The sequence below is a fragment of the Apteryx mantelli genome, chromosome 1, assembly GCF_036417845.1.
Source record: "Apteryx mantelli isolate bAptMan1 chromosome 1, bAptMan1.hap1, whole genome shotgun sequence".
NCBI classification, from domain to species: Eukaryota; Metazoa; Chordata; class Aves; order Apterygiformes; family Apterygidae; genus Apteryx; species Apteryx mantelli.
In genome coordinates, this window is record NC_089978.1 from 196,652,015 (window position 1) to 196,664,941 (window position 12,927).

Below are 12,927 nucleotides of genomic sequence, written 5' to 3' on the forward strand. Positions count from 1 at the left end.
TTCACAGTTTTTTCTTTGATGCCTTCTTGGAACAGATAAAGATACCCTATCTCATATCAGGCAGATCTTCACCAGTCCACAGCTGGACTTGAATCCTCAGTTTAACCCAAGGATCAAGGAATACTACACAGAAGTCCCATTTGATGTGGTAACAGTGAAGATTGGAGCAGAACCCTCTAACTGTCAGTGCCATGTACACCTTGATGAGAAGGAAGGACCAAGGTATGAGGGACAAAATATGCATCTAAAAACCAGAAGTATTCTTAACTTTGGAAATATATCAGAATATTTCAGAATTGTTTTGTGTTTCTAAACACACAGAATACCTATAGATTAAAATTGTCACAGGAAAACTCAACATGCAAAAAAATTCTGTTTAATTGTCAGTGTCCTGAAAGCAAAGACAATTTGTTGTAAAACCATAACTAGACTGTGCCTTACAGAATGCACAGTTGCTAGCATCTCATCCAGCTTTTCTAGTCACTCACAGGTTCAAAGCTGTGTTGGAATACACTGTGACTACACTGAACACAGCAGGGCAGTAATGAATTTGGGCTTACACATCCAGGCCTTGATTTTGCACTGTGGCCTAAGCTACTGCGCTGCTGAGCTTGCTGTCTCAGTCAACAGTCTGCTTACATGGATCAGAGAAGAGGAGTTGGGATCAAAAGAAGAAATAAGTTCATGTATACACATACAAATTGATCTCTTTTTATCAGAATCGTATTATAACGGAGTGTCATCTGCAAGAGTCTCAACTTATTCTTTCTTTTAGAGAAGTATAAAGCTGAAGGATAGGCAAGAGAACAAAATCACCAGTAAAATGTCTAGGGCTCCAGTTGTACAACTCTGCTTTACAAGGTATGCAGGGCTGTGTCTCACTGGCCCCGGCTGTCCTGGTAAATAAAACAGAGCAAGGGCATAGGTTTGAGCACTGACCCACAATCATCCATGCTGTGTAATTGCTACCATGATCTCTGTCACAATATTGGCTTTTCCAGCCAGCTGTCTCACAGACAACAGCATGTGCCAGACTGTTCTCAGAAGGCATTTTGGGCCTGACCACCTTGTTTCTGGATGTCGAGAGGGACAGAAAGTGTTTATTGCAGAACCACAGAACAGTCTCTGGCCCTATGTCCTTAGTAGCCATTAGGATGTGGGTAAAAGATTTCCCTGCCGACCACTGGAGATTTAAAAGGGGAGTGGGGACAGTGATTCACTTGGGGGAGAAGCTTCCTTAATCATTATAGAGCTAGAGTTCCTTAATGGCACAAAGGGCCTATACAACAGACCATCTTTTGCCAGAATATGAAGCAGATACTTTGACTAGAATGCCTGCCAATAATCTATCAGTCCTGTTCAATCAATAGTTATTACTGATCTGATATGGCTAATATACTTCCTGGAGTTTCAGTGAGAAATTATTCCTGATTTATTGTTTAACATTATAAAATAATAGAATGATTTATTATTATTGACTAATCATTTAAAAAAAAGCTCCCACAAAATTCTGCCACCTAACTTGCTAACAGCCATTACAGCCAAGACAGATGCATGCAATAAAATGAAAGTCTGCAAAAAACTTAGAGAGTTCTTCCTCCTAAAGGAAAACCAGAATAACAATACACATTTTTCACTGAAAAGTAAAAGCTTTGAATGTTCAGGTTCTGTGGGTTCTGTGTTTTCCAGCCTTTCTCATTTCACTGTAATTTTGCTTTCCACTCCAACTTTGCTCTTATCGGTCATGCTGAGCAGTTTGCCTGGGACTATATCATGCTTGGCTAGTGAACAATTTCAAGGGCTAGCTGACACTTCTAAACTCATTTGTTTCCCTGCTGACTTCACCACGGACTTGAATCTGCCAGGAATTATTGTCCCTAGTGGCTTCCTTCACAGGTTTCCTGTCAGAATTGTTGCCACTCCCTACTGAAGATGTTTTTACTAAATTTCACTGACAGTATTTTGTTTTCCTGCAAGAATTTTAAATTGTCTTTACAAATCATATTTTACCCTATTTTTCATCTAAAATCATATGTATTCTGTAAGGGAAAGAAAATGTTAGAAATAGAAGCCTCAAAGATCTACGTAAAATTCAGCAGCCATGGACAAAGTAGTATAAATATTTGCTTCCTTAATGTTGATTCCACTTCTTTCTTGTTTTGTCTTGCAGCATTGCAAACTACCCCCTTGGCCTTGGATTGAACAAAGTCATTGTTCTTGTAACAGATGATTCGCATCCCAGCCCTCAGGTTGTGAGCAGCTATAAAATCACAATTTATCGAGAGGACCGCCCTAGTCTGCCTTTGTTTGATGACTATATGATGTGTGGTTTTGTGCAGGTATTGTCTGTATTTTCTTTCACTATACAAATTTAACTGGTTTCTGTTCATACAGTGGTATAAATTAGGAGAACCTGGGTCAAAGCTAGTGTAGAGTAAGTTTTGATGAGATTAGAATCTGAGTTCTAAATCCTGTAATTGTATGAAATACAACATTTACACAGCTTTTGGCTATACATGTGGGTTCAGCATAAGTACCTTTCACAATCAGCATGCATTTGAGAGCTCCAAGTTAAATAGTTGTTACTTTGGTCAGCCAAAACCTTACCCGTCAGAGACCTGTTCTTTACTTGTAAGACAACAGTCCCTCAGTACCCTGTGGCAGACAGACTGCAGTTTTTATAACTATATATGCCACTGGAGCCATGGAAATTCTCTTACCAACAGAGATATTTATGATAATGGTGTGTTTATCACAGTTCAAGACAAATGATACTAGATTATTTATGAATGAAAAGTGTTTATTCTAGAAGACCAACAAATACAATGAAAAAACCCGCTGATGATTCTGTAGGAAGGGATGACTGTAGCTTAGATCATATTTGTCTGAAAATAAGTCTGGGTATACAAAAAACATACTCTCAAAAAATAACAACCTGTAGGAAGAAGTGAGTTTCTTGAATGAGAAAGGGTGAGAGTCTGTCCCATACAGCAAAGGACCCCTCCTTATCATGTGGGGGGGGTGGGCGGGGGGGGAAGGGGCTTAGGCTGAACTGGACTCAAATTTGGAATTGAATGAGAGAAAGGAACAGTGAAGCTTTCAGTTAGTGAACCTGTGGTGATAAAGGGATTCTTCATAAGATAGAAGATCTGAGAGACAGGTTGGAGCAGAGCTGTTTGGATTTTGAAGTTTGAGGACTAAAAGTTGATACTTTATACGGTGGGCAAAGAGAAGCTGGTAGAAAGATTCACAGAAAGAAGTGACATGGTGAGATAATTGTCAAGGGTAACACTTTTGTCTGTGGGGTTTTAGACAGACTAAAATGTTTGGTAGGTTGATTCTAAATATTAAAGCATCCAGGAAGGAATATGTTTCATCACAATTAATTCTGGAAGCATGTTTTTAAAAAAACATATTGCTGAGACTGTCTTTCCTGTTTATGTCAAGCCTCTAATCCTGTCTTTATTTATCTTTATGAAGATCTTTATATATCAATATATCCTTTTCATAAAACATATTCCCATTCTCCAGTGCCTTTCAATATAGTGCAGAAGAGGTTAATGTAACTAGGGTGGGAGAAGGCAGACCATTTTACATGATGGGACAGATCAAGAGGGATATTTTTTCTTGTGAAGAAATAAGCACTGAGGCTTACAACAGGAGCCAAAGAGATTATAAATGTTGATAATAAATTGTATGTTGACAATAATTATCTCAATCTGCAAATCAGAACTGTCACAGAAAATACATGTAGTAGTCATAGGTTACTGACTGCTGATCTGAATTCCTGATTATGGCACTGTCTGACACATTTATTGTCTCTTCACTTACTCTTATAAATTCACAAGGTCAAGGACCATCTCCCTGCTCTGTGTACTGGCTCAGGACTAGATCTAGTAGTTGCTACAGTATTACAAATATTAATAAAAACATATATCCCTAAGATTTCAATTCAGGTGTACAGCGAAGAGCCTGACACCTTAGGTGTGAATTAATATGAAAAGGAGAGTAGCAGTAGGTGGAGCTGGTATTATACTGCTGGGAAAACACTGGCTGGGAAGGTGTGAGGAAAGCCCCTCTTCTGCCCCAATCTTGGGCATGTATCTGTATACAGGAATAGGAATTCAACCTCTTACACATCCTCCCACACCAGAGTTTACACTATTCTTAATATTTTATGATAACATTTATGAGGCTGAGTATAAATCTTTGAAGCACTGTCAAGGTAAGGAGATCTAGAATGATTAAAATGAAAAGTGTTTTAGAAGTTTCTTTTGATTGAGCTCAGCTTTCTGCTCATATGTGAATAACTGCTTTCTAATTAAATATAATTGTTCAGAGCTAGGGAGGACTTCAGGAGTTAAGAGTAAAAATGAGATGAAAAGCATTTTTGTGGTATCTAATGAGGACAGTGAAGATACAGTGTGAGATTTTAAAACAGCATTTTTTTAGGTATATTAAAGGCAAACTTATCAGAGACAGTACTGTTACATCTTCAAAAACAAACCAAGGCTGGAGCTGGAAATAGAAAAGGCATTCTAAAAGACTCAAAAGACTGCCTTTTCCCCCTATTTTCTAGAACAAAATTTACTCCCTTTGGTTTAGAGTGTGATGGTTTTTGTCAATAGAAGACTTATGCCTTAAATGTCATCATTACGTTATGCTTTTCATACCAGAGAACGTTATGCACCCTTGCAGAGTGGGTTAATACTCCCTGATCAATGGCATGAGTTCTTGTTCTCTTAGTAACAAGACACCTGTTTCAGGAGCAAAAGGATAAATACAGCATGAACCGATGGAGTCTCCTTTGGACACTTGACTAGGCACAACGGGGATCACGCATCAGGAGAGGAGGGTCACTGACAGTGGTGTGGTCTTTCTCACAGAAGGCTGCAGTTAAAATTCTAATCCAGAGGTTTTTTTTCCTGACTTTCTTTTATGTTTAATCCCATTAGGATATTCAAGTTTCACTGCAAGCTGATACCATAAGGAAGGTTACAATAAAAAGACAGAGCTAGGGATGTTGTTTCCAGTCTTCTAACACTTCTCATGCATTTGAGTAATCCTGGATTAATTTCAAGGCTATTGAGTTAAGAATTGTGTGGTTCCAAGCCTTGCAGCCTCTAAAAGGACAAAATTATTGTCCTTTCTCCTTTTTGATAGCAGTTATATCTTCATTAAAACCAAATTTTTAGGAGATAAACTGGTATCACCATAGCACCTTCAGAGGTGTCATTATGTGTTTGCATTCTGTCAGTATTGTTTGGGCTGCAGACGGAAAGGTTGTTGGTTGGTGCTTTAACTTAATTGCATGCAATTGCTGACAATATTCAAAGTAAGTGTCCTTGAGAGAAGCGGTGCCATTTCATTATACCCTGTGAAGTTATGACACCAAGACAGGCAGAGTACAAAGCAATCAGGAAAAAAACAGGCAGTTCTTAAGACAGGGGTACCAACATTAACCTCAAGTGAAAGAGCCCAAAGATACTCACACATTTTCACAAAAGACAAAATATTTTATTCATTTTTGCATTGTCTGTTATCTTTAAAATGCAAAAGGCTTTATCTGTGTATTATTTGAAATGTTTGAATGCTACCTCTTTCATTGTTAATCTTTGCTTATCTGCAGTCATGGAAAGTAACTGGTGATGTGCTTACAGAACATTCTTTGACACTGAACATTTATACCTATAGTGTCCTGCTGTCGTATGTTAATATTTTTTGTGTATTTTCATAATAGAGTTACTGATTTGGTTTAGCTTTTGCATTGTGAGTAATGGATACCTAATATTATATATTCTAGCTAATGTTATATATTATATATATTTTATATATGCATATCGTTATCTTTGTCTAAGCATTTGCATAAAACATGAAAAAGTGCCTTCCAGAATTAGTACAGTGCAGTGGATGTTCTCCAGATGCTCTGCCTGTTCTAAAGCTTTTTCAGGTTTGAGAAATGAAATAAGAGGAGATGCTTTAAAAAGTTCCAGATTTTTATATGAGAACACCTTATTCTTAACTACTATTATTTCTTATCAGTTTATAAACCCTTCATCATATTCATTTCCTAGAGTCCAGGTAGCATGAGAAGTCTAACAGAGCCAATATGAGATAGTTACATAGCATTGTTGATTGTGTAACACCAAATCTGCTAGGATGCAGCTGGAAACAAGGTGAAGGGTTGTTTCTCTTTCTGTCTACTAAATTCCATTGACTAAAATGCAGTTAAGACCTAAACCTAATATAGTAATGATATTTAACTTTGCTATAGTCTTTAAGGGGTAGGGATGAAAAGGTCCTTTGGAAAGGAAGAAGACTTTAAAAAAAAATACCATCAAAATAATTTCATTTTCTTTGTCATCTAAGTTATGAAAATACATTTTTTTTAGTTTGGGATAGGAATGTCCTGAGTAAAAAGTGTTTTTACTTCATTTTAAATTGTGTGCTAGTACAGATACAATGTTTTTCATACCAGATAGTACAAATAAAAATGGCATCAATTACAGAAACATGAATTAATACTCTTTACATAGTGCTTTGACATAAAGATTTCAAAGAACCTTGCAAATATTAGACAGCACCCAGAAAAAAAATCTTGTGAGAGAAACAGAGAATTTGTCCTGTAGCAGGACGGGCTTGAAGCACATAAGTCTATTCTGTATTTCCTCTTAGCTGCGTTAGGTTCAGTGTGTCATTGTCACAAACTACCCATCTCTTCCATCCTTTGTACATTGTGAATGCCAACTGCAGACTTGCAGGTTTTGTAGTACTCAGTGTGGAAGCAGCTAACCTTTGTAACTTTGGCTCTCTTGCTTGAAGGCACACAGAAAGCATATCTCTGGAAGTGAATATACTGCCTAATTATATCAGCAACCAGATTATATCTTATCTGCAAAGTTAATTTACTTCCCCATTGAGGGGGAAAAAAATCATTATAGAAGCAATCATGCGTTACATTCTTTAGTCTTATCTAGAGCTGATGAGATTTTTTTCAGTGCTTTTGAGGTTTTCAGAAAAAAAATGCTCAAAATTGACAAAAAATAGTTTGAGTCCCAAATTTTGTTTTTCTTCTTTCTTTTTTTAAAGTTTTCTCATACAGAAAAAATATAAAGAAAAACAGATACTTTCTTCAAAAGGTGTTTTAATGAAAGAAGGGCTTTCCCGCTGAAAATGTTTATCAGCATAGCTGCTAATCTAGAGATAATAGCTGTGGTGGAGTCCAGTATGGTAACTCTGTTTTCATGGAGGGGAGTGACTGGGACCAGCAAAAAGCTCAGTCATTATAAGAAGTGAAATACTCAAGCCTCTACTTTGGCTTTTCTTCAAAGATACTGATGAAAGCATAGTATGACAGTCATTTTTCCAGGAGCCATGGCAGCTTAAGCATCTTGCTCCCTGCCTGCAGCTACTCATGAACCAGATGGGAGAACTTTTTTTTTTAAATGGAGTTATTTCTAGGATAAGATTCCCAGTCTCTCCATACCAACACACATGCTGGCACAATTGAAAGGGGTAGGTGCAGAGGCAAGAATGAACATCTGGGCATAGAAGAGTGGTAGTGGGTGCTGTGTAAGCCAGTTTTTTGCTTTCTTTGTGAAAGAAATTCACATAGACATACGGCTTTAAGGCATTTGTGAGCAAAAAGTTAGAGCTGTAGAGAGAAGGCCAGAGACCTGGTTTCAAATAAGGAGGATCTTTGTGTCCAGAAACTGAAAGAGTGATTTAGTGGTGAAAACACACTATACACTAGAAATATTTGCATTGATATTAATCTCTTAAATAAAGCATAAATTATTTTGGTTTTGTGTGTGCCTACAACCACTCACCAGGAAAGACAAAGCAGTGCTCACATAACCTAGAGAAGACCATATGTAGAAACATGAATACATTGTTAAATTGGGGACATTTCAGATGAAAGCAACAAGATCATTACAGAGCTAATATGGAGAGACTGCCATATAAGGAGAGGTGAGGGCTTACACCTTTGGCTGCTGTACATCAGCATGGTTCAATTAATTTCAGGGGAGCAATTCCAAATTATGCTGATGGAGGATCTGTCCTGACAGAAACACATGGCTAAATTTTGTTCCATTATGTATGCCAGGCAATGTTAGTGAGTGAATTCACTTGCATAGCAGCTGCTGAAATAGTTTATTAGCTCAAAAATTTTCCCCAAATATACATGGTCAAATGACAGCTGAGGAAAACCTGAAAACTATTTGAAGGGATTTTTTAGGCGTTTAAAAAACAAGAAGGTATATAATCATCATCCACTGTAAGTGTAAGGTGCACCCTTACAAGCACCTAAATGCAGGAATACAACATACTGCTCCTAAAGAGCATGCATACAAAGATATAAAAGGAAGAGGTGTAAATCATGAATACAATGAGATAATTTGCAAGGAAGGGGCTAATTTCTGTATACATCTCAGAACAAAATATTTCATTAAGTCAGCATACACTGGCTATTTCAAAATCATGAAAATTTACCTTAGAGCTTCATCCTGTATCTTCAATAGGCTGTGCCTGACTCAGAGCATCATCCTGCCCTTCTGCATTCTGGGAATGTCATGTTACAGAGCCCAGCCTTTGAGGCTTACATCAACCTTGGGTCTGCTGGCTGGAGAAAAGCATATAGTCTTCCAGCTTATTGCATTTTGCTTACAGTCCTAGTTTTATACTAGTTGTGTGTAGTCTTCTCTATATAGCTAAGTATCCTTTGTAACATATAATGCAAGATTAATCCCATATACTCTACAGAGAACTTCTCCAGAAGTAACAGTCAGAGACTGAAGAGAAGGGATGTTTCTGTGCAGCATCTACATTTGTCATTATTACAGTGGGTGCCATGTTTGTACACTGCAAATGGTCTGTTACACAGATTACTTTGATGAATAACTTGCCACCAGTGAGTGCTTATAGAAAAGCCACATGAATACTGATTCAGTGATTCAATGATTTTGAGCTAATAATGACTGACATGACATCAGCAAACTCATTTCATTTATGATCAGTAGCCAGAGAAAGGATTAGGCTGCTACAGTAATTAGCCCCTTAAAAGATACTCTTTTTTTAGGCAGCTTTCAGCCTTCCTTTCTCCTATGCTACCCTTCCTTGAGCAGCACTGCTGTAATTAAGAGTTTCCTGAAACAGCAATGATCTTGCTCTTACTCACCACTGAATTTACTGACACCGGCCAGTTTTGCTTGCAGCACCTCCTGCCTCAACGATGGTGTTTTTTCTTTTTTCTTCTTCGTCTTCCTTTCCCTCGTCTGCATGCTTGCATTTCAGTGCAGCCTTCCCAGGAACATCCCACCATCCCAGACATTCAGTTAGATGACTTCTCACTTGAGGGATTATTTTGCTGTTATTCTGCCATAGAAAAATATCATTAGTATATCATTAAGGGAGGAACAAAGCCATAAAAGATAGACCTCAATGACCTGACAGCAATTCCATTCTTTCATGTGTTCAGGCTGTTCTCACCCTTCTTACAATTATTTATGTCATCCCATGAGCATGCTGATACTTTACAGGTACAGAAGATGAAGATCTGCCCAGGAACCAGCTGACTAGAAGTTCACAATTGAATGTTAGAGTCAGATTATAGCAATGTGATGGCAATTGGTGAACCAAATCCCACAGGCAGTGGTGGGGTGTGTGATTGGACGTTTAAGCCTGACAGATACCTTGCAATACCTGCTACCTCCAGTGTTGCAGGATACCAAGAGGAGGAGATACAACGTAGATACCAAGTTTGATCCCATTATGACTGCTGGTACTGATTGGACTAGACCCAGGTTTTCTGATTCCCGGTCTTTAACCAGAGAATTGAAATCTTTTCCTAAATAATAGCAGTGAGCCATTGTGGGCAACTGTGAATGGAGACAGACAACAGTAGACATTGGGTAAGGAATCCTGCTCCTGGGAAAACACTGTACTCTGGAAAAAGCAGATCAAAAACCTGTTTTTTTATAGTTCTTCTTAGTTGTGGTTTTTGTGTGTTTTAAAATATCAGGCAATGATCCAACATATTTCAAATAGATTTTAGCTTACACTCCTTTTTGCTTTTATTTCAAATGATTTTGAAATAACAGAGACCCAATAACATCATTGGAATCAATAATATTTTGCTAGAGAACTGGTAGCTGTAATTTCTGTAGAAGATCCTATGTAACACAGGCTTTTATGTGCTTATTTCTTCCTATTTCCTCTTCTTCTCTGCCCCCCCCGCCCCCCAGTCCCTCAGTGATTCTTCCATGCATTTCTGCACTATGGTCCAGCTTGGGCAGGAGAGGTATCAAGCAATCTGATGGACTGATGGTTAGTGCCTTTTATGGAAAAGAGACTATGTGCTTGAATCCCCTCAGTCTGAGGCCAGCTGTTTGGGAAGAATCCTGACCCAGCATGGCTAACCACAGGAAGGTCTTTTCCTTCTGGCTAGCTCCTACATACATGAGAGAACTGCTGGAGTCAGGAGCCTGATCAAACATAAACAGCTCCTAGCATGCAACCCTGAGTCAGGTGCTCTTGAAATGCACCCTATGTACTGTACTAGTGATGACTAGCTGGCTCTGGGCACCTCCTCCTCAGTGCCTGGGGTCACTGAATCACCTCGTGAAGGCACCTGAGATTTCTGGAGAGAAGTAGATGGTGATTCCCTTGGGAACTCTTACCTACTATGTAGCAGCTGTTGTTTTTCCTTGATTTTATAGGGAACCTAGCTTAGGCCATCTGAATCACCCTGGTGGGCCAAGTACATACTTTTCAGGCTTTGCATTGCCCAAATTAACTGCCTTAAATTAGGGAATCAGAATCTAGCCCATAATTTTTCTGTGCTGCCATTTTGAACTGTACAATATCAGGGTGTTGTAAGAATTAATTCTGTAGTAAAGTGTAAAGTGCTTAGAGATCTTTGGATGAGCTGCATAAGTATGAGAACCACAAAGTATGAGTTGAGCAGTTCTCCTTTACCAGCTTCAGAAAATGCAATGACATGTTTAAAATACAGTTACAGAAGAGGATGGGGAGAAAGAAAAGGTCATCCAAAGTTTCAAAACCTCACTGGAACATTTAGTTTATATTTTGGGTAAATGGTTGTGTCAGCATTTGTATTCTTTCAACATGCTTGATTCTTGGAGAGAAAGTGCATTAATTAGAGGTAATTTGCACTGTATGACGACACAGAAGTCACTGCAACTGTGGTCAGACTGCCAGTTTGTAACTCACAGACAAATCAATACATGCATTTAGGCAAAGTATTTACGAAATATTCATAATAATGTTACTATATGTTTCATATGCACCTGAATTTTTACATATACTCATTTCAGTTTGTATTGGAGCAAAAGTTGTAACAGTAAGGTTAAACTTCAGTAGATCTATGTGACACACCAGGACTCTGTGGTACTTTAGTTACATTTTTGTGTGTGAATGGTGGCACTTGTGAAATTTCTGGCATGACTGTATAGTGCCGTGGAGGCGCTTAGGCAGGCTCTGAGCAAACCAGTGCAGGTAGAGGGAACAGTGTTAGTGCTGCATGGCACCCAGGCCAGTCAAACTCCATGTTAATTTGTTGTCACATTTTCTGGTACCTGAGCTTATTCTGTCTACAAGACTTTCTGTCATGCCAGGTAGACATGCCATAATGGTTGCACAGTACAACTGTCTAGGGCAAAGTTTAGGGCACACAAAGGTTGCACAGTGCTTAGTGAGTAGTTGTGTAAGCATTACTCAGCTCCTCCAGTCCTGGGACTCTCCAAGCAGACTGTTATCTGGACTTGGTAACAGCTTCCATAGTCATTTTGTGATGTGTGTAATAGTGGAGTAAGTGAGAAATATCCTTAATACAAAACTCTTTGAACAGGGTAAAGACTTCCATTGACTTCAGTATACTTTGGATCTGACCTAACTAAACTTATTTCATTGGAGGCCATTGTTAGGATCTGGGGTCGAAAATGGGTCTGCAGAGAAGATATTATGCCTGCTCTTGCATCTCCAGAAATAATAGCTGTACTTTGATCATCTCAGCTTCTCATACCAGTGGAAATTGTCTGCGACATTTTGCTGTTAATGGAGTAATGGCAAAATAAGGTCTAGTAGCAGATATAGGTTGTTATGAAGACGATATAAAAGGAAGTATGACTAATGAGTCATCATAATGACTCGATAACTCTTCATAGTAATTGACCCAGTCTTTTAATAATGATTTTATAATTCTGATTTGGTAAATGAAAAGAAAGAAAGGGTAGTCAGCCATATGGTACAATGAAACAATGGAGACTGCAGTGATTTATCGCTGGGCTGTGTGAAGACTAACAGTTCTTCTAAATTTGAAATTCAGATCTTTTGTCTCTGTGCATTAAGTTGTTAAAGAAAAAGAGGTTGTCACATAATTGAGATCCTCCCCTAGGTTGCATCATCCTGCATAAAGATTTGACCAGTTCTGTTCTCATTGAAACAGTCAATGCAGGCCACCTTGGCACCAAGGGTAAGTAACTTCCCAGCGCTGCCACCCAAAAGCAAAAAATGGGAAAATCCCATATACCAGTGAAAACTTGGAACAAAACTGAGCCCTGAAGATTTATCACAATATAGGGCAGTCCTTGTATTCTGAAACTGTCGTAGACAAACTGGGAAATCTGGTCATCCTCGTTTAGATGCTTGAGAAAGGGCATGCTTCATGATGGAAAATCATAGGGGTGTTTAGCCTAATGTATCTCTCCAGTGCTAATCAAAGTAGTTGCACCTAAGTCAGAAGAAGCACAGATATATCTATAGAAAACTTGTGGGAAATGAGAATGCAAGTTTCTTTCTAAAAGCTCAACAGATAAATAAGGAAATCATTATCCCTGATTATTATACTTTGTTCCTCAGGAGATTGGTGTTATTGTGGAAAGTTCTTAACTCAGACCCAAAATAGAA

At 38.4% G+C, this 12,927-nt stretch overlaps 1 protein-coding gene across 1 annotated transcript in view; it reads left to right on the forward strand.

Annotated features, from left to right (window-relative positions):
- CPED1 (cadherin like and PC-esterase domain containing 1) overlaps positions 1-12,927 on the forward strand; it is a 156,702-nt gene that overhangs the window by 77,256 nt on the left and 66,519 nt on the right. The window contains exons 15-16 of the mRNA XM_013956493.2: positions 36-222; positions 2,171-2,339. Of these exons, the coding sequence (XP_013811947.2) occupies positions 36-222; positions 2,171-2,339 (356 nt within the window). The remainder of the gene's footprint in view (positions 1-35; positions 223-2,170; positions 2,340-12,927) is intronic.